The sequence below is a fragment of the Mya arenaria genome, chromosome 7 (assembly GCF_026914265.1).
Source record: "Mya arenaria isolate MELC-2E11 chromosome 7, ASM2691426v1".
NCBI lineage: Eukaryota > Metazoa > Mollusca > Bivalvia > Myida > Myidae > Mya > Mya arenaria.
In genome coordinates this window covers 40,224,173-40,250,839 of record NC_069128.1, presented here as the reverse complement: position 1 = coordinate 40,250,839, position 26,667 = coordinate 40,224,173, and the positions used below count along the sequence as shown (strand labels likewise).

The window sequence follows — 26,667 nt, the reverse complement described above, 5'->3', positions numbered from 1 at the left end:
TTTTGTTTTGTCCGAAGCAAAACTCCTAATTACCTTAAAATATTGCCTTTGGCGATTTTCATACTTACTATGCGTATATATAGTTTCACGACAGTAACCATTGTTCGATAATTATGATAATCTTAACGGGTAAAACTCTACAGAGAATCATTGCTTAATCATGTATTGAACATAATTACTTAACTCAATACTTTACAATATTAGTATGTCTTATTGTCGTGTAATTTACTCGCTCAAGCTCAACATAAATTAAACAAGTCAAATCAAGTCAAGTCAAATGTTTATAAGCATAAGCATAAAAATATCATTGCTATTTAACAGAATACACTATGAATTCAGAATACAAAATAAATGTAACTATTAATAATGAGAAAAACATGTTGTTAAATATTTACAAAATGAGCTAGACCAATTTAAGTTATCCATGTACACAATTATAATTTAAGTTTGTAAATAACATGCATGATGAAAATATCTGGTTTGAATATTGTCATATATAAGAACAGATATTACTAATGGGCCAGTTATATATTCAAGTGAGGCGTACTTGATAAATACATATCGCATTGATAAGAACGTGCACGAGGATTTCGTGTTTGACAAATCACCCACTGTGTTAGTTTAAAAGAATAAAACGGAAAAGTATGTCGGCATTAGTACTTCGTTTTTAAGTCAGTTATAGGTAACTGACATTAAGCAGAAATGGAAACATTGTGAAACATTGTTAAAGAAGACCGGGAAGAAACAACAAAGCAAGGCTGTACATGCGATTGACATATAGTGTGCATTTTATAAAATAAAAACTACAAAACAAAAACAACAGATACAACGCAAAAAAAAATGTTTTTCATCACAAAAACATTTACTGCAAGAATAACGAACGACAGTCAATAAGTCTTTTAAGTCATTAAGCTACCTGGTATGGTTTCTCATAATTGTATTAATGTACTTGAAAAGATACGGGGAAACCAAACCATATACCACATGTATATTGTGTCAATTTTGTAAAGAAAACACAAACAATTATTAATGTATTAAATCAAGAGGACATTTTCTGCCACGTTTAATGAAACAATTTTAATATCAAGTACGGGTAGAAGGTGTAAATTTAGTAACGATGGTCAAATGATTTGTTTAGTCAACAATGACCAATACTTCTGTGAGAAGTCATGAATTTAGATGTTAAACGTGTTGAGATGCATCATTTTTGACCGGTTATAAGTAAAAGTTTAAAGACCGTTTTGAACTTTTTTTTAATAATCTTAAGAGCGATATGTATTATAAGTCCGAGAGTAATATCTATAAAACATCACGTGCACAGCCTTCCTTACTGATCAATGCTTAATAAGTTTCATAAATTTACATGTATGTATAAACTGACGAAGCTAAATACGACATCACTTTTATGCAATGCGGAATGACGGAAAGACAAAGGGCACCCTGCGCCCATTCCTCGAGGGGGGGGGGGATAAATACTTATATCTGACATACGGAATAAACAGTTCTTTACAAAGTCTAGTATGCATTACATTTTGTAAAAAAGAGGGTCCCACAATTCCCGGTCCGAGTAAAGAGCCGTTGTTGAGTATTGGGCAGGGGGCTCGCATGTTAAACGCCTTTACTAAATGTCACTCTCTTAAGCTTACTTAAAAATTAAATATGCAATAATACTTGAAATATGCCACTTTATAAAACAAACGTGAATAACAAATCGAATGAAACAATAGCTTATCATGAAAGAATATGCATGACAAAATTCTATTCAATCTCGACATTTAACAATGTTATTATAATAATATAATGAAAACTACAGGGACAAGCCGAGAAGTCGAAAAAACAACAACAAACAACAACACCACAAACCCTGGTTTAGAGGCACAATTACAATGAATTAGAGACAAAAGCATCGACGCAAACATATCCTTATTCGCCTCATTCCACTTTGGATGTTTCTAACTAGTCCGCTGAGCCTGCTCGCACCTCCTGATGCCCCTCTAAGCCTATTTTGTTCTTCATTATTAAACTCACGGCCAGTCCTATCTGGTAATGTATTATAACCGTTCTCGCAATTCGTTTCTGCTTCACTTATACAAAGACTTGTAATTGAATGAAGCTTGTTATCACAGTCTGGAACTTCAACAAAGTCATTGACAAAATAAAAGCCGCGGCTTAAGGCTTCGGCGTTGCGCCAATAAACAGTATCTTCTATGGGCTTGTCATGGCGTATAGCGCCAAATGTCGGGTAGGCAAGGCTATGAGTTTGATCTAGTGCTGATTCGACACAGTCTTTTATCAAGAATCTGCATTTCTTTGGAGTACGGCGCATTTTGTCACACGAAACCTTCCTTATAGAATGCGTTAATTTTGTTTCCAAAGATTTTAGCAAATCTTTTTTAGACATTCTGCTCAATTTACCGAAGTACATAGAGGCATTAAACCAAGGAAGCATGATATAATTTATAAAAGCTGTCACAATGCGCTCTCTCGTTTCGACTGGTATGCAGCTTGACACAGGATCTCCAATGAGACATTGTTGGAGAAGTTCTTGAAACGTCCCATTCATTGGTTTGCCATTCGTATTTGTAATAACATTGACTGCATCGAAACGCTCGTTCTTTTCAGTTAGATCTTGGAACATTGATATGCCACCTTCCTTCATAAAGACTTCAGCATTCTTATTGTCCGTACGTTTATAGACGGCCGAATATCCGACGATTGTAAACATGTCTTTGCTATGAAGACGAGCGAATTTACCAAGCTCTTCTGCACAGTTAAAATTACAGGTAGGAATGCACGCACATGGTATGTAATACGAGTAGAGAATCAGATAAGGGTCTCCGGGTATGCGTTTGTTGCTTTTAATAGGAAGTCTTTTTTTTAGTTCGTCCACAGAGTCTGTAACTTCAAAATAAATAAATGATATTTCACCATGCCTTTGCTCGCCTTTCTTTTCCGTTTTGATTGGGTCAGTTACTTTTTCATTCAAATATAATTTGAGCCTACCATTTTCCAATAATAGTAATTTATCCATTTTCCAATGTCTAGCCTCATCTAGTTCGTCAGCGGTTAACATTGTAGCAACAAGATACTGATTTGCTTTTTCTCTATTCATAGCATTCTTTTTTTGCAATCCATAATTCGCCATAAGAGACAAAATGTTTGATACGGACGTTGGATACTCGACAAAGCCTTCCCGTTGTGCGTCTAGAAATAGGTCAATTGATGAAATGTTATTTTACCTAAAACTCATCAATACATACTACACAAACACTTCTTAGAAGTTGGTACTCTTAACAAAGGAATTATTATTATATATTTGTGTACTTATTTTCTAGATATGAGCTTAACATTTTCGTTTAAAATAAAAGATAATAAACGTAGTACCGTCTAAAGATATGACGTACACCATCAAATACGATAGTAAAAATGCCACTTGTCCGAGTGATTGCTTCATGGTCATCTTATTGGTCGGAATTTTCCGTCCTGAAAATGTATGATAAAAGCACGTTCTGTTTCATATTATACATGGAGTTATTGAATTGGCTTCTTTTGACTAATTCTATTTTTTTTCAGACATGACAGCTATGAGAGAGTACGATCAAACTAGTCTGAAAAGGCTAAGCATTTGCAACGAGTTCCCATTATTCTTAATTGTGTTATGATACATAAACGATGAGTTATATTTTATACACGATTTACTTATGGAACATTAGAAAGCACTTTCTGTTTGATATTATACATGGAGTTATTGAATTGGCTTCTTTTGACTAAGTCGATTTTTTTCAGACATGAAAGTTATGAGAGAGTACGATCAAACTAGTCTGAAAAGGCTAAGCAGTTGCAACGAGTTCCCATTATTCTTAATTGTGGTATGATACATAAACGATGAGTTATATTTTATACACAATTTACTTATGGAACATTAGAAAGGCCATTTCTGGTAAATATACATTATTATTCACATGCAAATTTAAATTGCAGTTGGAAAGGGGTTTGCATACCTTTCTTTAAAGGTAAAGGCTCACATTTACTCGCATTTTCTTTTTCTCGAGCATTTAATTTTGTTCATTTCATAACAGTTACAGTCATGCATATATATAAAATTTTCTTTGATGTTTTTTTTTTCAGAAAAGTTGCAATAACCTACTCAAAAACGACGTGTATATAATATTTGTCATGCGGTTATTTCATTTTACACATACCTCAACATTTAATCCTCATTAAAACTTACACAGATAACAGTTGCGTTTTTAAACCTCTCTATTGTACGCGTTCAGCCAACATAAAAAGGATGATGAAACTGACATGAAATTAAAAAAAACCAACTGTTTAAAATGTCACGTAGTTCATACATATAAAATATCTCGAACAAATATCTCTCTGCCTTTAAAAACAACGGTACAGACCTGTATGTATCTCAATTCTTCGCGTGCACTCCGCTAAACAGTGTGATTTATTTAATAAAATAGTTTGGTCACTTGTGTAACGGAAATGCTACTTATTCAATTATTTCAAGCTTCTAGTATCTACTTACAAACAAAAACTTAATCCTCCTAAATTCAGATCTCAAAAAAAACGTTTCTAATTTGAGAAATCTTAAGTACTTATGTTAACAAATAGTTAAGCACCTTTTCCTTAACCAACACATGGACAGCTGTTTCCGTCATTATTGTACAGATGTGAACGATACTACTTGAGTCTAAATTGCACAAGTACAGACATTAAATAAAAAAATCAATCCAAATTTTGAGGGTGCTCTCAAATACTATGTTTATATGGTTAGACAATTTGACTTAATGAACTATACGTTTAATTTGCCACTGAAACCACAAATCGTATTGAGATATATACAGAGATATTACATGATTCTAAAACAAATTTGCAAATTCACATTTCTAGACATTTGTATAAAATAGAAAATAAATGAGTGCGAAATTTAAATGTTACTCCTTTAAAAAGCAAATCACCGAAGAATTTAATATAAATTTAGGCTGTTTTTATTATTTTTACGAATATTTTCCCACTATGCTGAGAAAGTCTCTGATTGGGGCACATATGCATGGTTATGCATTGTTGACACTGTTATCAAAGGTAAGAAAGTAAAAAAACCTTTTTGGTATCCGAGTTCCGATATTTTGCTAATGAAAATATGTCTAAGCAACTGACTATTTCTTTGAAAAATACATCGATGATATCGTTTATAGAGCACCCTTTAAAACTTCGTTTTTTTTTTATTTCATTTGAATATATGACTAACAAAGGTATAAGTAGCAATAGAAAACTTAAGAACTGCATGATTTAAAACACACATAAGCATTTGTTTCAAGAAGAAAAGTGACTATACTATGTTCGAAAATATAGCATTGTTTCATTACTATAGAACATATTGGCCTAATGGACGCAATTCCGCATTTTGTCGATTAAATGTACAATTTTCAATAAAGCCGATTTCAAGTTTCAGGTTTTATCCAATTGAATTTTTAAACAGATGTTTAAAACGGTCAGTCTTTATCTTTTACTTGAGTTCCGTAAACGATTTAAATATGTTATGACTTACCATTAAACCATTTTTTGCTTAATTCTGAGGTATTTTATTTGTAACTTTCGCATTACATTTTACAAACCACATTTGGTTTTGGCTCTGATAATAAGCATTAAGTAAATTTACATTTTATTGACCGTTCCAAGGCGGTACCTAACAATCCTTGATAAACATACGTAGTTTTTTATAAATAGTATGTATGCACTGTGCTGTTTGTGGAAGTTTGTGCTGTTCTTTCATGTTTCTTTTTTGTGAATAACTGAAATGATAAATAACATATAATAAATGGTAAGCTTGATTCCGGATCTGTTGTATACCACTGTAAGCAATTTAATTAATCATAGGAGCCTTGAGGACACAATAAAAGTATTGGGTCTTTTTCCACTAATTTGATTCACCATATGGTCTTCTGTAGAACATAATTTAACTTCCTTCCACAAATCCGATTACTCTATGATGAACAATTGAACCTAAAGCTCACGTCCTTCCACTTATCTGGTCCACCATATGATCTTCCATGGAACTAATCTTAACTTCATTTCACTAAATCCCCCTAGGATCTACAAATGAACCTGCAATTGTTTTTCTTCCATTAATCCCCAAACCTAACTTCCTGTAATCCACCCTATGATCTTCTATGGAACTTAAATTTCCTTCTTTCCACTAATCCGTTTACCCTATGATCTATAATTAAACATAAACTACTTAAATTCTTTCTATTTATCCGATCACCACAGATGTATTGTGGAACCGTAATTTTACTTCGTTATATTAGTCCGACACCCTTATGATCTACTGCGAAACCTGAGTTTAACTTCCATCCATAAATTCCATCAACCATATGATCTACTGTGGAACCTTTATTTAACTTCTTTCGTATTTCTCATGTTAGTTCTGTTCTAATACAGTCACACGAAGCATCAAAATGGAGTAGCTGAGACGATTTCTTAATAGCTCAATGCTAAGATTAGTAACAGGAAAAAAGGTAAGATATACATGCATACCTTCCAACCTTACATTTTGGACCTTGCCGTATTGGAAGAGTACAACTGCATTCTTTAACCAGAATCCAATAAACGACCCTGACTTCACTTTGGCATAAGTAAGAGCTGTGTCAATAAAGTTGCCACCGAGTTCCACGTGATTCCAGGCCTTTAAGAGGTGCTGCCTCATTTGATTCTTTTGGGTTCATATACAACTGAAATTAGTTTGTTTCATACAAAACTACTTTCATTAACTGGATCACTGCATTATAGACACGTGTACAGATTGTTATCGTCATAAGACAATTGTAACACCCATTGCTTACATAAATATTAAGAACTATAGACAATGCAAAAGTTGGTTTGAAATTTTTTAATCATAGCAAGCTCAACTTAACACAACTCACATATGTGCTTTCATACCTGTTTATATGTTATCGAGAGCGGAGCAAATTTGACAAAAAAAAAAATAATAAAATAAAGTTAAAAAAGCATTTCCATTCCAAACATAAACGTTTCTCTACATTGTCGGTGGCACACCACACTAGACTTGTTTCTAGGCTTTTTGTATCCATGTAACCAAGAAATGAAAAGTCCCTCATGTTTTTCAAACGCTATCTTTTCCGGACATATATACAACCAAGATATCTTAAGACAATATGATTTGAATAGTCTCAAATGTTCTCTAAACAAAATATTAATCCTACCGTTAGCCGACCTTTTCGTAATGCAAACGGATTTTTAAGAAATCTAATCTTTTGAAAAACAATTCTTGTCTCCTTAACACATCTTACATGTTAGAAAGAATATTTGTCTACCATTCAACCAATTATTTCAAAAATAGAAGAAAACAAGCGAAACAGACAAACAAATTGAGAGAGACAATCTAACACAATGCCCATTTAAGTATTGATAAATCGTTATGTTATCATCGTTATAAAACAATAACATGTAACACATGCACAACTATACATTTAATACTAAACCTACTTATATGGGTCATTTTCCTTAAATTTGAAATGAATTTCGTAATATCCCTCAATAACCGTTCATTCAAAAAACATTTTAGGATGAATATTAAATCGATTTAACATTTATAATAGTTTGGGAATGCTTCCTAAAACTTAAGGTTAACCAAAAAGCATCTCCCAGAGTGAAAAAAATGAAGCTTATTTGAGCACTTTATGATAGCTAAAGTAAGTGAACATTATTAAAATAGTATCTAAATGCTCCTTAGTACAAACATCTGATGCATATACATTCAACAATCAGTCCGATGCTTCCTGTTTTCAAACTAACGGTAGTTAAAAATCATTCGTTGCACGAACCAAAAATCATTTTCGGCTCACTTTCAATGTTTCAGATCGTTTCATTTTTTTGAAAATGTTCCATACATATATTATTGCTTATAGGTCGAGCGATTATACCGCATTTTGCAATGCTTTTTATATAATTAGAACTTTAAATAGAGCGATCATATAGCCCGGGATATCTTATGATATTCTAAATATAACCCCACTATATTCCAGGATATCTTTGTCTATGGATATTTGATTGGTTCAGTGCTGGTGTACTTGATATCCACTATTTCTAAATCGACAGAACGTAGTAAGCGATTGTCTTTAAAGTGTATCGAAAAGCAATTAACGGGTTCAATTGATATATTTATAGTAACTCGATGACTAATTTATGTTTGTGTGTAAAGGACATGCATTAACAACAATATCGTAAATCGTTTAAGTTCAAGAAGGAGGTCTTATATTTATTAATATTTGAAATGTTTGTCTTAAACAAGTGTCATTTTTATGAAGTTGTTAGTAGAGAAATTGAGCTATGTTTGAAATATGGTTTTGCCTTGATATATAGTGAATAATTACATGTTTGAGTTTAGTTTTCACCCCAGTATAAAGTGTATACGTATATGTCGATATTTTTAAATGTAAATCAACATATTACTTTGTGATAAAGTAAGAGTTGAAATGTAAGGAATGCTGGACAATCAGTGGTATAGATACAGGTTATATAATATTTGTTCGTCAATAATTTGATGCGTTGGAGTATTACTACACACCGCGAACTGAATGAATATCAGCGATTCGATGTAATCAAGGCTTTTATAGCAACCAAACAATATACTAACACAATAAACACGCACTGTTGAATCCCGTCCCGCGTGACACTGATTATGAACCACAATAAGCATTCACTTAAATGCAGTATTGTTTAAACATGTAAAGCTCTGCGCTATGATATCAATGAACAGATTTACCTCACCCCAGGTTTAATGAATGTAAAGAGTCCGTAATATAAATAGTAAAACGAAGCTATCGTTATTCAAAATCATTTAGACTGGCTCCGTGTATTGTTTCATACATTGATCGTTCTTTATTTTATGTTTAACTAATTTACAAATTATTTTAGTTATATTTGATTGATCTGGAAATGATAAACGTACAAAGTACTTATATCGTAATTCATATGCATCAAAATGATTTCTGTTTGACACAACGGAGTAGCTTTATTTTCGTTTTCATAGAGACACAAAATATGTTTTAGTTATAAGTTAATGAGAACTACATATATAGGCATGTAGGCTTAATCTTCAACAGGATCCTGTTTTAAAACACAAGAAAAAGTCATAGCTCTTTTGAAACTGATACTGTTCTTCCATGTTTCTTGTTTGTGATTTTTTGTTTTAGCGTTCTAAGTCTTTGGCGTTTACCCAGTGACATTCAACCGGGTTTATGTTTAAACTGTTTGCTACTGAGCTTGTTTCTGTAGTTTTTCACATAAGTAATGAAAGCCAATCTTATTACCATACATGGTTGGCTTAATTTCGCTGTATTACTATGTTATCGATCTCACGGTATCCGAAAAGCTTATGTTAGTATTAAATAACATACCTAAATACTCAATAAATGAAGGGCGAAGTTATAAACGTTTCGTTTTACCTTAGAAAATCATTCGTTACAATTTTTTTTTTTTTGAAAGACAAACTTCACTGCAGAACTATATTAGAATTATTGATTTGTTACAGGAATGGTCTAAATATACCTTTGTATTTGTCATGGAATGGGAAAACGAGTTATGTTGATTCCGGATAACAACTATTACAGCAAGCGGGGTGATGGTCAAACGATATTATTACCTCTATGAAGGGGAAATACAAACTGACTGTCTTATATGTAGCTCTGATTTTCCAGGCATCTTTTCATGAAAATAGCGTTTCAAAACATGATTTATTCATATAAACTATGCGTTTGTCTCGTATAGATCAATGCTTGTATTTATTGACTGAATTATAGTGAACACAATATCATTAGTTGCCTGTTTGACATCGACATCCTTGAGAAGTTTTGAATTGTTTATTTAAAGCTTGAAGCTATTCTACTGTTGATCAATGACATACCAAAACTGGGTCATTTTGATATTTGAAAACATCAATATTTGTAAGCATACGGTAGAGTATGTATTTAAAGCAAATTTGAAAATATTTACACTTCGTTCTACACTTAACGCGATTTATACCGTACACCTGAAGATAAATTGTTTCAGTTAAAGGTACGTTGGCAGTATTTAATTTCAAATCGGTCATGATTCTTAAAGTATTCTATTCAAAACTTTAGAATTGTAACAATCAATGGGTCAGGAATTCAAACGTTCTCAAAGTTAGGTTACTGATAACTCTTCAATAACAAACAAACAGTTAGGAAAAACAACAAAACATGTGTACTTTCGCAATGGCAAAGAACAGTTTTAAGAAAAATACCGTGGTTCAATGTTGAAATGTTGCAAAATGCAGGTTACAGAACGGCATGTTTAATATATATTATATCTTTGAACAACCTTTAGCAAGGTATAATTCATGTCCCGAGTTATCAAAATTCATCAGTAGCACGCAAGATATGAATGAAATGAGGACGTTAAAACTCATGAAAGCCACTTCACGATTTTTCGTCATTAATTTAATGCAACATATCAGCACTTATTATAAACAGTAAAACAATGAAAAAAGCGAACGTTCAGAAATATTAACTGAAAAAAAGTTGGTGACTTCCTGTTCAAAATAAACATCATTATGTCATAATTCCTTATGAGCAGAGGTAGACTATACTATGTGTCACTTCCTGATAAATTACTTAACACATGATTATACGTATTCAAACTAGTATTTTCATTTTCATAAAGGGCAACTCCTATTTTTATCTGAATTTCGAGGTATCACAAAGAAGTCTTTGTTGTGCTTGGACCCTAATCCATATGATATCTTAATCTATTTATTCCAAAATAAAAGCATAAGCACCACAAATCAAAACTGTCAATTCACGGTTCCATACTTCTACACGATCGGATATATTTTAAAACATGTTCAATATATGCTAATCTGGGTAAAACGGAAGTATTTCGGCATGCGGGGATTGTCTCATAGTATTGTAGACATGCATAAACAGATCTGGGAATGCGGCCGACCAATATTTAAGGAAGTCATCCGGAGGTGTTTCAAATTCCATGTGTGCGCTTTTGCTGAGTGGTTGAAATGAACCCGTGTATTTCTTACAGCTCTTAGAAGCGATCTGTAATTGTCCTGATAAGTAGCTTTGTGTCTGCGTAATTTACTACCAAACAGTTGTTTTTCAACGGACTTTGTTTTGTTTTTTCCAATGTAGATGATTTTGGCCAAAACATGTACTTGCATCGATTGCCAAAGACATGTTTGTATCGATTTCAATAACATTGCATACTGAAATGTAAAAATCCAACTTCTTCTTCACGTCCCAATGTTCTGGATGATTGATACACCTCTCAGTGTTAAATCGAACAGATGGAGTGTGTGCTGTCATCTTGTGGACCAAGTCTTGTGAGATAGGATCACCCAACCCCGAAGAACATGGTCGGTTATCATCAATCTGTTCCTGGTTTGCAAAAAGTTTAGCTCCTCTCGATTTGCAATAAAACAAAACAAGGCCAAGTGCATAAACGTCTGCCTTTTTTTGGAAAGGTGATGTCTGTGTTTACATTTGTTCGACGTTTTCGCAACTGCTTACTTAATTCTGGTTCAATCCATCCTTTAGTTCCTATGTATTCCCCGCTCTTTGCTTGCCCTTTTATGTTGCCTTGCTTACTCAGTGAAAAAATCAGCAATCTTAAGTACGCATTTCTTACCGTGCATACGGATAAGAATATTTGAAGGTTTCATGTCTCTGTGTAAAGTTTTCAAGTTGTGCAAGTAATTTAATCGTTGTACCATTTGCAGGTTGCATTCGTTAGGCAGGTTCACCTTTTGCTCTATTGCTTAAGAAAGATTGAACTCACACAGTTACATCGCCATTAACATGACATTCGGTTTTGGCGGAAATATCTGACAACATTCGTAATTTGATCGAACCCTCCTGTCAAAGTTGGCTTGTACATTTGTGCCATTTGTTTTTTTCTTTGCTGTCGTTTAATCAGTTTTCGAAGATTTTCACTTGTCCCACATCGGTCTTTTAAATGCATGATTTTCACTGCACATAGTACAGTACTTTCATACTTTCCTTTAAAGACATGCCCCTCTCTGCCATGCCCTATCTTATGTCTTGTACTGAAGGATAGTTTTCCCTTCTAAATGGGCCTATTCATTTGGGGTGAATTGAAGGTAATTTGCTCATAGAGAGGACAAAAAAACTGTTGTTTGGATAACCTTTTCATTCATATTCCAAACTCGTTTGTTGTGTTTGGTATGAACAACTTGTTCCTGTTCAGATTATTTTAAAGTGGACAACGGTGTTTGCAAACATTTGTTGAAGTGTTGAAGTGTCACTTTTTGGTATGATGAAACATCAGTATTAGTGATAAGTCTAAATAAAAATTCCAGTGTGAGTCCTTTAAAACAAAAGTCTAGATGCTTGCCATCCACATGCGTAAGTTTTCGACAGGTCGGACCATCACTTGTAGACTCTTTAATATTTATGTTATATCCTGGTTTGCATTTTGAGTAAAACATATCTGTTCGATCTTCACTATGATTCATAATCAATTCTTCATGATTGCCTCGAGCCGTAAGATTAATTGTTCGTGGTTGGGATGAATGGCTTAAATCGTTTTCAAAACAACACGCGATATAGTTTGTCGCACCTCTACCCACTGGAGTTAGGCATTCATGCTGATCAACTTCGTGATGGGAATATTTACCTTTTCTAATATTACTTCCGTATGTGTGGTAGAATTTTGCTCTATGTTTGTTGGTCCCGAATTTGCCTTGCATATGTCTATCGTCGCATAATAGGTAATTGGGTTCACTAGTCAATGAAGGACAACGCTTTTTTGGTTTATATCTTTCCCAATTAGTCTGACCGGTTTACATACTCGAACAGATTCATAATCAAACATTTCGACATCACACGATGGCATTGGAATAGTCCCGATGTCACAAACAGAATTGTCCTCACGTTTGGTTTCTGCACATGCATGTGTGAGCATTGTCTTTGAAATAGAAATGTCAATTTCGTCAATAAGGCGATACGGACGTTCCTTAGTAAGAAATTTACTCTGACTCTCACAGCTTGCTTTCAGACTCCCGGAAAACTGACTTTCAGATGCAAATTTAGCAATCTCAAACTGTTTGATCTTGAAATAAAGCATTGCCTCCTTAAATTGTTTCTTATCGTTTTCAGAAAAGTATTGAATTGATACACGTGGCTTTCCATTCCGGTAACCGACACCTTCAACATAATTTATCTTACACAAAGCTTTCCATAGTTCCTACAAGTGAAACATAAATAAAAAACAATATAAATGTATTGAATAAGTTTTCTTACATCCAAATATATCGTCAAGCGGGATTGCTAGTGTTCAAACACGTTTTATTATACTTATTCTTGATACCAAATAATTGATTTTGTATCATGAACCGAACGAATACTTCGATAGAAAAGCAAGTTAGACATTAACCAAACCGCTGTGAACAACACGTTACACCCGACATCATCAAATTTAGTTAGCATGACACTTTTAGCGATCTTGCCCCGCTACATGTATCTTTTACAGATCATAAAACATCCAAAGTTCAAAACAGCTCAAAACACACACATTTAATGAAAAAATCATATCCATAACCGTTAACATATATGATTACATAAACAAGCATATATTATGATATTAAAAAACTTTCTACATACATGTATTTAAATACTTTATCTAATGTAATTAGACATAGAGGGAGCCATTAGGGTGTCCGGGTCAACAAAACTACCGCATGTGGAAGTTATAAGTACACAAACAACGTTTAGATCCGTGTTTGCAAAGATTTTTCCAACCTAGCCAAAATATGTCCGAAAACACGGTACATATTGTAAACATATGACGTCAGGGTCAGGTGGTATCCACACCGTTTCAACGTAAACGCTTATGGAGATGCACTTTCAAAATATGCATTTTAACGTCATATGTAAACATTGTATAGATAATAAAATGGTATCTGAACAGAAACGCTGTCATTTGGCGATGTCATGAAGGGCGATGGCATGAATGGCCATTCAATTGATGGTACGTTGCTACGTCGAAACATTTGAAAAACCTCAAATAAAAACTCATCAATGCGTTCTTTATTTTGCTCGACAGCTTCCAGATGTTCATTGAAATCACAGTCAATAACATCTACAACAAGTAAAAAGACATCGCTGTGTCAGTAACATGAATTCTAATTTTATATCCGCCTTCTAACATGTCAGGGAATTGTAAATGAACTTGTAGGTGTTTAAATACGCATTCGCATGAGTTCATTTTAAACACACGATTAAAACTGCATTAAAAAGGCCAGTGGCATACTCTTTGTCCAATATCCTATTCAAATGGGATGCAAATGCATGAAGTAATATGTAAATCAAACATTCAATGTATAAAAAAGGGTTGATAATTGAAATAAAATGAATTCACCTGGCAGAGAAATGCTTGTCTGTTCTGATCCTCTTTTGTTCAATCTGATCTGACGGTTTTTGCGTGCCATAACAATAAGTCTATTTCACCGTAACCTGATTGTATTGCACGACGTAACATCTTACAATGTTCGTTAAACTGACAATAAACAAATGTTTCAAGTATGTTGTTAATGTCCTTGGTAAACTTTTCCACATTAGTAACGTATTTGTCTTTTGAATACTCTTCGTTGTATTCGCTTTCGTTTGTGACATGAATTATTAGTGTGCCTTTTTAAATGTTCTTCGAGTGATGAATTTAATGTTGTAACTACTACAATTGGAGTATGATCTTTGTATGCCTGTAATTGTAGGTCCCTGAAGTCATCAACCGTAATTGCCGTAGGAAATCCAATGTTCGGTTCGAGATACTTTTCTTGCAAATAAACCGCAGGGTCCTTCAACAGAATCACATCTCCAAATGAAAATGACTCCTTCTGATACCTCATACGAAGTTTTGAAATCAGCCGTCATGATGTTTTCAACAATCGTTTAGTTTGTATCGATGCATACTTATATCTTGGTAAGTTCTTAAGAGGTATGATGTATTTCTCCAGAGAAAGTTTCGTCGTTCCTTAAAAGAATAAATGCATCGTGACATGAAACTGGTAACGACTAATGGACCAACAAGCAGTCGATTCAGGCACATAATTCTAAAATGTTGAAGCCTAAACACTTATCGATATTATACCAATAACATTGTAAGCTGTGATCTTAAAGGCTTGTTTTGGAATGGATTTGAACTGCTGAACTCATTCGCTCATGAGACGTATTTATCCGGGCCTTGTGTGCTTGCAAATAATATATCAGTTTATAATATTAATTTTACTTAATTGGTTATCAGTTTAAAGGTTGATCCGACGAGGCATATGTTATAAATGTTGTACTTTTTTGTGATATACGCTGGAAAGTAAGCGATTATGCGCATAAATGAATAATTAAAAGCAACAGTTAGTTAATGTAATAGTGAGCTCGTGTTTCACTGACCCGATGAGGTTAATGCTATATAATTTGTACTTTTTTGTATGCAGTAATCCAATATTTTTTATGAAATTATTTTGAGGCATGTGTGGTGGAATTGTGTTCTTTGATCGTTTGATAAATCTCTGCATGTCTGTTTGGCGCTTAGTGTGTGCCTCGAAATAGGCTTATACTTGAATGTTTGACTTTTGGGCTTGACTAAATGCATCATTTTACAAGGATCCTACGGGACTAATCTTGCAAAGAAATTGGCCGTTCCGTGACATTAACAATATTGTCTCGAGTGACTGATAATTTCACCTTTAAATGCGATAGCATGACCATTCAAGTAACTACCATGTTTGTTTATGATTGAAAGAATAATCTGCTTCTGGCGAAAATGCTAGGGTATAAAACAAATTTAAAACGGTCATTGAACGCAATGAATCAATTAATCAAGATCGTATTATAATACAATTATCGATGTAATAATTTTCTCAGATATTGTGCACATATACATGTCATAACCTAAAGGTGACTGATGCAATTTACTCTCTACCACGGTCGTCAGATATAGTTTGACTGTGTACATACTTCCCGATTTTTGTAATGGTAAGATAAACATGTTGAACAGTCATTATAAATAATATATAACGTGAACAAAGTCCGTTTCATCGGGTTTTGATGTCAACTTGAAAATAGGCCAACTATCTTAAAGCCAAACATAGAAAACAATTATCTTATTATCCAGCAATAAAACATATTTATATCAGTAAATTGGTGACTGTGCAGCTTAAAAATTACAAACAACATTTTAAGAAAGTTACATCATTCATGAAAATGTACGAGAGTAAATTTCTTGGGTATCGGCCCGATCGAAAATATTAAGCTGAAGATGATCAAGTAACATTTAACACACGGTATAATGGGGTATCTTACTAGCCTGAACAGTATGCCTTTTACTATTAAGATGCCTATCTTTATCAGTATAAAAATGAACGTGTATTCATTATTTAATGCAAAGTTGTTACGAATAGTAATAGTTGGCAAAAATGCAAACAAAATGTATTTCATGCCATGTTATATTTACAATAAATTGTTTATGACTTTAATCGAGGGATTACTAATGTTTTGTTTATTGTATGTCTAGAGCTTCTTTAAATAGTTGTATTTAATAAGGAAGTAATAAACTATGATATAGTCATTTTAAATATTAACCAGTTTCCGCCATATTCGCAATTCATAAATTGGTTAAGATATATGGTAACCCTGTTACGTCATCGGGCAGATAGCCTGTATCTATAGTAAGAATTATAAGTATATCACAAGGGATAACTGGAGTTATGTACTACAATTGATCGTTGGAGTTATATGCCCTTTAATCATTATATCATTTGCAAGCAAGGTGCTTGATATACGGTTTGCATCAGTATTACCATATTTGTTTTAAATGAGTTTCTTCCTTTTCTCAATTTGCTTGTTTAAACATTTAAACGTAGAATGAATGGCGGCTAGTTGTGAAGCTAATTTAAAACAAAACTAATACACAGGCCCGATTTGCAAGGATGCTCGGGACATATTCCCTTTCATATTTAATGCATTTGCCAAGATGCACTAAGGTACCACTTAATCTTTAAAAAGGAAAATAGAAAGACTGGGAAATGTTCTTACCTGAAACCATGCTTACGAATAGTCTCAAATCTGAGATCAGACACAACTTTAAACATATTTCAAGTCCGCATCTCTTATTTCCTAATACCTTCTAAGTAAGTGTTAAAGTGACACTCTTTATTCAATGTCAATACATACACATGTATAACAAACATTAATGTTGACTGATAAACCTTAAACTGCTTACTAAATAATATATTTATGGAGAATATTAGAAACTGAAAACAACATTTTAACCTTGCATTTGATAGCAGACTAGTATTGCCGGTATATACGAGGGTTGATCCAGAATTACGTGGACGTTTTTAATAATACAAATATCGTTGCACATAGAACATAGAAAATTTACATACAGTACATATAACATATATTATGGTATAATTCTTGAAATTACAGAACAGTACAATTTTTTTTTGCTGAATAACAATGCATTTAAAGACATATGGTTTAACCCGACCGGCGCAGTCCAATGACGTCTTTGACGTTGCGCTCACAACGCGTCACATTGTTTCGAAGTATTCCCCACCAACACTGACACACCTTTCATGGCGTGTTATCCACTGCGTTTAAACATTCGAATGCCACTCTCTTAAATACGTGGATATCGCATTATGCATATTAACTTGCAGTTCATTGAATAAATGAAAGCGATGTTCTCTAAGCTGCCTCTTGATTTCTGGAAATACCACAGAATCCACTCGTATGTATGTATATATACTGGGAGGGGTTTAACTAATTATGTTCGTTGTTAATCTTTACTCTTCATCGCTTCAATTGAAATGAAGATGCATATAATATTAACCATAGTGTACATTTTATTTCACAACCTTTTCCGTATTTAAATTATAGTGACATATCTGCTGCTAGAAAAACCTTCATATACTTCCTTGTCTGAAAATCAGAATGCAACAACGAGACATTTTTAAAAAAGATGAGACTGTCTGATATTTGTTATATGTTTCTTTATACTTACCTTACGAAACAAATTGACATTTATGTCTGTACTGATGGATTGAAAGCCTACTAATGGCGCCTTTTACGACTGCTGTATTTCCTTGCAGCTTAGAAAATAGTCATTTTCTATGATACTTTAATGACACCATATGATATATATAATACGCTTATGAAACATTTCAACATAATGGCTGGACATTATTCTCTTCAGGACGGCTCAAGGTTACGAAGTTAGGATCGGTAAAGGCACCATTCAACACACCCAATACCCTATAATGTGACAAAGATGATTCAAAATACAATAGCATCAACGTTTTGTTTATAAAAAAATGGCACAACGATTGGAGGAGACACAAACACGAAATAGAAACTGCAATATCGTAAATGTTAATAGTACGGTTTACGGTCAGTAAACTCAAAGTAAGAACACACTTTTTGGATGATATATATGTGCAACATTGTTGACTGTTTGATTCTAAAGAGCCTTTTAGTGTACTAATATAACATTTCTACAAGTGTAAATACATGTAAGGGTTTAACCTCATTTCATAATACTAATACAAACTCACAAACGCACCCACGCTCGCGCGCGCACAGAAACATACACACGCACACGCACGCGTACGCGCGCGCACACACACGCACACACGCACATACACACACACACACACGCACACACGCACACACGCACGCACACGCACGCACACGCACACACACGCACACGCACACACACACACACACACACACACACGCACACACATACACACACAAAAAATACTTGTTTGGAACGGACAGCGGAGACATAATATGCTATACGAACAACAACAAAGCGTCTGTATATGATGCATACTGCAAATCCAGCAGCGAAAGTCAAAACGTTGTAGAACATAATCAAATAAACAAAAAATGTTGGAACAGCAAATTATGCTGCAATCCTAATTTTATATGTTTTAAGTGTTGAAACGTTTTTTTTCTTGAACTCAATGCGCGGGTATTTACTAGCATATACACTGACAATATTGGCAAACTATTTCTCAAAAGTCGGATTTAAACTTCAAATGAGGCATTGTTTCATGGGCAGCCAGGTTAACAAGGGGTATGCATTTAAGTTTTTATTAATAAAAAAAACAATCATACAGATATATATCTATATTCAAAATGAAACCAGTGAAACAATTTATCACTCGTGAAAATACACATTTCTATGGCATTAGTAAAAATATCAGATTTTAAACTGAAATCCTTTATTAAGCTTTGCAAAAATCAGCTTAAGTTTGTCCTAATTGCTAAAATAATCAAAGCCACAGAAATAGGTGGTGTGCATTTTATGTTCTGCCGCGCTAGCACAACGGTTTCCAATATGAGAAATCGCCTTCTCTATGACGTAGCGCTTGAAAGGACAAAACTCACCAGATTCATGCCAGTATAAATACAGTGAACAATCGTGGAACAAAACATGAATTTTATTACATATAAATGTTTTATTCCCCGCCGAGGTCATGGAATTTGCCTTTCTCTCTCAGCATTAATAAATTTGCAATTAACCAAGTTATTCAACAACAGATATGAACAAATCTAGTGAAGCGGATTACGCGGATTCAATATACATATTTTACGGAACCTACATTGGCGTGATATTTATACTGGGGCTGTTCCAAAATTCAGTGACGCTTTACGTGTTTATTCGCGATAAGCGACTTCACAAGTTTCACAACTATTTCATCGTTGCACTGGCAATAGCCGATGTTGGGATGTGTCTTTGTGGGCACTGGATGGTCGTGGTGTCCGCACTTTATCATCGCTGGGTTTTTGCAAGACAAGGTAATACAAAAACGTTTGCTTTGGTATGTTGGACAACATAATGTTTATTCAATGGTTATGAAAAATATCAAATTTCTGTAATAACTTAAGGAATGACCATTAATTGGATTTATAACCATTTTCATTGTTTTAAAACATATTTTAACCACAATTAAAGGCAATCCTGCCATGTTAATTATATAACTAATTCTTGTCTCTATGTTTGCAAGGTGGTATCAGTGAAATACCGTTAATATCCGTTAATGGATTATGAAATCGGAACAGCTCGGCAATCTCTGGCAAACCCTTGAAATACTTGTTTGGAACGGACAGCGGAGACATAATATGCTATACGAACAACAACAAAGCGTCTGTATATGATGCATACTGCAAATCCAGCAGCGAAAGTCAAAACGTTGTAGAACATAATCAAATAAACAAAAAATGTTGGAACAGCAAATTATGCTGCAATCCTAATTTTATATGTTTTAAGTGTTGAAACGTTTTTTTTTCTTGAACTCAATGCGCGGGTATTTACTAGCATATACACTGACAATATTGGCAAACTATTTCTCAAAAGTCGGATTTAAACTTCAAATGAGGCATTGTTTCATGGGCAGCCAGGTTAACAAGGGGTATGCATTTAAGTTTTTATTAATAAAAAAAACAATCATACAGATATATATCTATATTCAAAATGAAACCAGTGAAACAATTTATCACTCGTGAAAATACACATTTCTATGGCATTAGTAAAAATATCAGATTTTAAACTGAAATCCTTTATTAAGCTTTGCAAAAATCAGCTTAAGTTTGTCCTAATTGCTAAAATAATCAAAGCCACAGAAATAGGTGGTGTGCATTTTATGTTCTGCCGCGCTAGCACAACGGTTTCCAATATGAGAAATCGCCTTCTCTATGACGTAGCGCTTGAAAGGACAAAACTCACCAGATTCATGCCAGTATAAATACAGTGAACAATCGTGGAACAAAACATGAATTTTATTACATATAAATGTTTTATTCCCCGCCGAGGTCATGGAATTTGCCTTTCTCTCTCAGCATTAATAAATTTGCAATTAACCAAGTTATTCAACAACAGATATGAACAAATCTAGTGAAGCGGATTACGCGGATTCAATATACATATTTTACGGAACCTACATTGGCGTGATATTTATACTGGGGCTGTTCCAAAATTCAGTGACGCTTTACGTGTTTATTCGCGATAAGCGACTTCACAAGTTTCACAACTATTTCATCGTTGCACTGGCAATAGCCGATGTTGGGATGTGCCTTTGTGGGCACTGGATGGTCGTGGTGTCCGCACTTTATCATCGCTGGGTTTTTGCAAGACAAGGTAATACAAAAACGTTTGCTTTGGTATGTTGGACAACATAATGTTTATTCAATGGTTACGAAAAATATCAAATTTCTGTAATAACTTAAGGAATGACCATTAATTGGATTTATAACCATTTTCATTGTTTTGAAACATATTTTAACCACAATTAATGGCAATCCTGCCATGTTAATTATATAACTAATTCTTGTCTCTATTTTTGCAAGGTGGTATGAGTGAAATACCGTTAATGTCCGTTAATGGATTATGAAATCGGAACAGCTCGGCAATCTCTGGCAAACCCTTAAGAGTACGTTCTAGTTTCGTTGGACAGCCAAGCGTGATCCGATGAGAATATCGACAGTTCAATACGTTTCTGCACCGCATAATGTATATTTTAGGTTAAACTATATTTAATGCACCTCACATTCTTAGAATCACTCTCAGTGATAAAATAATTTGAACCTTTATTCGGTGACATTCATCCGATCATTGTATTCCCAACAATTTGAGCAAAGGTTTCCAAATATGGGAAAATTGATTTGTTGGGATTGTTTAATTTTCAGATTTCCGTTTTTGACTAAAAATACGTTTAAATCTTTTATACAGTTTTACATTGTTTGTAATGTATTCGTCGAGCAATAACACACATACAAGCATAGTGTTTGTTTAGGCGTATCGATATTAAAAGAGATACAAAATTAGCAATTTCATAGTATATAACTTTAGTTGCTTTTCGAAATATGACCATTTAATTTGTCACTGGTCGTGTATGCCTACTTTAACAACGTTACCCAACCAGTATTAAACCCAAAAGTATAATTGGTATGTGCATAATATTACTGGTATTCGTTCACAATAGAACATTTCACGGAAATATCTTGAACGGCATTTGTGTTATATCGAATGAAAAAGGTTTTTGCACGCTGACGGTATACAAGGAGAACAACGACAAAACTATCAATGTTCTTACTCTAGACCGTGTTTTTCGCAAATCGGGCGAGCTAATAAACAAACCATCTTATTTCAGGTTGTGTTATATATGGATTTTCAACTACATTTTTCGGACTAAGTCAGATTTCACTGCTGGCGTCGATTGCTTTCGACAGATACCTTATAATCGTTAGGCCCCATGGTTTGCGGTTTACAACAAAGACGGCTTGTATATTAGTGGCCGTGTGCTACATATACGGATGCGTTTGGGCAATGTTTCCAGGTAAATTGTAAAGTGATTATTTATGCAAATCCGGAATGTATGTCGTGACTGTTTGAGGCTGCCATATAATTCGTACTTTCTAACCGATCAAGCAATTGCGTATACCAAAATATATTCATATATATTGATGCATGTATTTAAATGTTTAATATGTAGTATCTTCAATTCCTGCTGTGACATAGTTAGTCCAGTATGTTTTTTTTATTACATCTGGAGTTTTTATTTCATCATATTCATTTCGTAACCAATTACGCATTTTTGTTCGGCTCTTGTTTGCACAAAAAAAAATCAAAGGGCATTCACAATGATTGTACAGAGCTAAGTGGCATTGGCAGTGATGGGTAAGTATGGATTATTCGATATGACTCCGCGATTCTGTAAAAATAGAATATCGTTCTGTACAGAGCTAAGTGGCATTGGCAGAGTTGGGTAAGTATGGATCATTGGATTTGACTCCGCGATTCTGTAAAAATAGAACACCGCTCTGTACAGAGCTAAGTGGCATTGGCAGAGTTGGGTAAGTATGGATCATTGGATTTGACTTTGCTATTCTGTAAAAATAGAACATCGCTCTGTACAGAGCTAAGTGACATTGACAGTATTGGCTAGTTTTGGATAATTGAATCTGACTCTGCGATTCTGTAAAAATAGAACACCGCTCTGTATAGAGCTAAGTGACATTGACAGTATTGGCTAGTTTTGGATAATTGAATATGACTCTGCGATTCTGTAAAAAAGCACACCGCTCAAAACAGTGCTTTGGGGCATTGAAAGTGCTGCCCCTACCATCGCTATCTCAGCATTATTTGAATAGGTCGTATGTATATAAGTTCTCTTTCTGAATCAAATCGTTTAATTCTTTTCTAAGGATATTGCGTTTACTCTTAATGTTAATCCAAAACATTTATAATGATATAACATTGTTTCAGAATGGTTAAAATGTATCATTGTTTATCATTGCTTATAAGCAAAACCTTGTCGAAACGAGCGTATCGAAATTGTGTAGTCATGTAAGTTGAAAAAGATAATAAAATATAAGCAGAATTTGTTGAAGCTCGCACAAACTTGAAGGACTACAGGTGGTATGAAATGACCAAATGTTAATTAGAAATTAACCCCCCCCCCCCATCCGCTAATCATTGTATAATTTGCTATTAAAAATTATCAAATGAAATTTAATTTTTAATATTTCAGCAATTGGCTGGAGTTCATACCAACTTGAAGGACTGCTGGTACGATGTGCTATAAACTGGCAAAGTAAAACACCATTTGATTTATCATTTTCATTATCAGTGATGGTGCTTGGCTGGATGCTACCCTTGTTTGTAATCATTTTTAGCTACGGTGGATTGTTTAATAGGGTAAGTATCTTTTATAAAGGCTATAATGTATTAAATATTATTTTGGCAAAAGGAAATAGTTTGTTTTTGTACGTTAAAGCTGCACTCAGTTTGAACGTTGTCACAACTTTTTTTTATTTTTTGTCTTGGAACGAGCTATTTTTTGCTTAAATCCATGGAAACCTGTTATATAAACTGCTCACAAAATTAGATGCCAGACTTTGATATTTAAGTTCAAAAAAAGATATTTTATGCATTTTTCTTAAACCGTTAGTAACGGTTTAAGCCATAAAACATAAAGTTTCGAATGATAATATGAAAATGAACTATCTGATTTTTTGTCGGCAATCATATATTATTGGTTTGCAGATATTTACGCAAAAGTTTGCTCTTTCCAAGAAAAGAAATAAAACAGTTGCAAAAATGATTTATTTGTGAGAATGCAGCTTTAAGTATAACTTTTAATATACTTGTTTATGTTTTCAACAGTATAAACGTCTCTGTTGAAGTCCTGTTGTTAATATGTAGACTATGCATTACATTTGAAAATAACAATTATTATGGCTAAATTCCTAAACACCATAACGTAAATTTTGCAATGCTGAACTGACCTTTCCTCAAACGATGTCTTTTTTTTATCATATTATAGACGAAAAGGCAGGATCATGAGGCTATTCTAAATATAAATGAGACCGAAATTCTCTCAAATGACGTTAATATTTTTCTTGAGAAATACTACAGCAATAACATTTGGCTGAAGTGTTGTTTAGTGTTATACACATATCAACAAAATACATCAAAATGTTAACAAATGGTCTTTGTCTAGTTTCTCAGATATTACTTCATTTAAATTATTTTCTTGCTTTGGTTACAAATAGGCAAAAACAGGTCATAAAATAGAAGAAAAAAATCTTAATGAAATTGTGTTTGGATAGTGTCAACCATTTTAGCATCTTGTTTTGTAAAGCCTGTGCTGCTGAATGTAAATTCAAAATGGAGCTTATCTATGCAAAAATATTTTAAATTAGTTTAATTTGCAAACGATTGTTAAAACACCTAGTTGTATTTTTTTTTATTCTCTTCAGATTCATCGATTTCAAATACATTTTAGTCAGAGATGTCCTCTCCATAGTTTAAGACATAAATACAAAGGCCAAATAATTTAGGGGTTAAGATTTCAAAACCTTTGCGTCATCCCTTCCTTTGTATATATCTATAATTAAGGCAACACCTACATGACTTTTCCTAGGACTGATTTTACCGCACCAATATTTCAGAAAAAGCAATACATTTTTATTGTTTTAAATCATTAACTGACTACTACTCGTATATCGAGTATTTTGTAAAGCCACGTTGCGCTTAACATCACACATATGTTGTTATATTTATTTTCAAAAATGAAACAGTATGAAATAAAACAAAAATTCCTCATGGTACTGCTTAACTTTCCCTTTAGAACTGGGAATCAAATTATTATTATTTAGAACATACATATATAATTATTAACACGTTAGCACGGTGGAACAAAATATTTCGCCTTCATCTGCTCATGTTGTAAAAGTAAACAAAAATGGTTGTTTTTATTTTAATTTAACCTTAATTTGTTTTCATTCTAAAAATCCGTAGACCAATAGAACACATTGGTTTCGGCCAAGTAACAAAACATATATACGAATGTGAAGTCTTTCTTTTGCAGTTGCGCATTGACAAACGTCGACAACTTTTAAAGCGTCATCGAAATAAATCAAAACGACATAAAAATGAAGGAAGAATGGCGATTACTGTGCTACTTATGATAGGTAAGTAAAGTAAACAAACCTACCATGATATACACATTCAGCTGAATTTAAGCTACAACGCCGGCTGTGGTGTGGATATCTGATTACATTCACATAAATTAAATGTTCAAGATGCACTCTTACTCTCAAATAAGATTAACAAAAAAAAAAGAAAAAGTAACAGTTTTGCTTTGTATTTTTTGTAATATATCTTGAAATTGTTATTTCTGCAATATTTCAATCTTTTCTTATTCGTGAATATAATTGAACTATTTAATTTTATTGTAAACAACGTGGCATTATTATCATGTTGGTAAACAGATTTCCATATTATATTCTCGACCAGAAGATCATGTAAAGTACTTTCAAATAGGCCAGCAAATATTTTGTCACAAGAGGCCTAAATGGTGTTTAAATATCTAAACATTTACTTCTTTGTGTTCTACGTACCCATAATATCTGGTGTTTTAATTACTTTTTAGGCGCATTCTTCATAAGTTGGACTCCTTATTCAGTGGCTACCTTAGTCGCAGCCTTCGGACCGAAAGACAAAGTTCCAACGTTTTTGACAGTGTTACCAGCTATATTCGCCAAATCATCAATAATTTGGAACCCTATTATCTATGTTGCTAGACACAGCTTATTCCGAAAGTCTTTGTCAGAACATATACCGTGCTTGTTCTGCTTCGGTGCAAAGAAGTCTCTTTGTGCTAACAGAACAAATGAAAGACATAGTGATTTGACCACGAATAGACGAGAAGATATAAGTGGTAATCGAATATCAATGAATATGGCAAGAGTTAAGGAGACATTTGTATAGATAGTATGTTATAAACAGTGAACTTTTCCTTTTCACTCAAATGCCTCTAATATTCAACTGTTTTTAGGTAAAAGTATTTGTTTAAATGTATCTTCATGCATGTCGTTTAAATGTTTCCTTGTTGGTTTGTTTACGGTCTTCAAGAAGAACATCTACAGTATTTAAAACATAAATACGGGTTCAGCTTTAGTTTGAAGATGACGTATAGTGTGTACTTTTGTTATTAGTTTTATACAGCTGTATAGATTTTACGAGCGTCTGCTGTATGTTTTGAATAGTTTGAATGAAGGTTAATTAATTTTGTGCAAA

General features: G+C 33.6%; 2 protein-coding genes across 4 annotated transcripts; one reads left to right on the top strand and one right to left on the bottom strand.

Annotated features, from left to right (window-relative positions):
* Positions 1-268: 268 nt before the first annotated feature.
* LOC128240727 (uncharacterized) lies at positions 269-4,512 on the bottom strand. 3 transcript variants are annotated; one of them, XM_052957529.1, is made up of 3 exons: positions 4,407-4,512; positions 3,385-3,483; positions 269-3,204 (listed from the first exon to the last, which is right to left on the bottom strand). In XM_052957529.1, exons 2-3 carry the CDS (start codon positions 3,458-3,460, stop codon positions 1,892-1,894), a joined length of 1,389 nt encoding a protein of 462 aa, XP_052813489.1. In that variant the 5' UTR covers positions 3,461-3,483; positions 4,407-4,512; the 3' UTR covers positions 269-1,891. The 3 variants fall into 3 exon arrangements, with proteins under 3 accessions (XP_052813489.1, XP_052813488.1, XP_052813490.1); XM_052957528.1 differs by lacking the exon at positions 4,407-4,512 and adding an exon at positions 4,203-4,400; XM_052957530.1 differs by lacking the exon at positions 4,407-4,512 and adding an exon at positions 4,232-4,400.
* A 16,454-nt stretch (positions 4,513-20,966) lies between these two features.
* On the top strand, positions 20,967-26,358 carry LOC128241139 (melanopsin-A-like). The gene is made up of 5 exons (XM_052958112.1): positions 20,967-21,222; positions 22,235-22,420; positions 23,615-23,781; positions 25,457-25,559; positions 26,021-26,358. The coding sequence occupies exons 1-5, from the start codon at positions 20,967-20,969 to the stop codon at positions 26,356-26,358; spliced, it is 1,050 nt and encodes a 349-aa protein (XP_052814072.1).
* Positions 26,359-26,667: the final 309 nt, after the last annotated feature.

Bases quoted from the DNA above. Each gene is read 5' to 3' on its own strand.
- LOC128241139 (XM_052958112.1), top strand. From the start codon at position 20,967: ATGAACAAATCTAGTGAAGCGGATTACGCGGATTCAATATACATATTT. The intron at 23,782-25,456 runs GTAAGTATCTTT...TTTCTTTTGCAG, and splicing joins ACGGTGGATTGTTTAATAGG to TTGCGCATTGACAAACGTCG. The intron at 25,560-26,020 runs GTAAGTAAAGTA...ATTACTTTTTAG, and splicing joins TACTGTGCTACTTATGATAG to GCGCATTCTTCATAAGTTGG.
- LOC128240727 (XM_052957529.1), bottom strand. From the start codon at position 3,460: ATGACCATGAAGCAATCACTCGGACAAGTGGCATTTTTACTATCGTAT. The intron at 3,205-3,384 runs GTACTACGTTTA...ACCTATTTCTAG, and splicing joins GTACGTCATATCTTTAGACG to ACGCACAACGGGAAGGCTTT.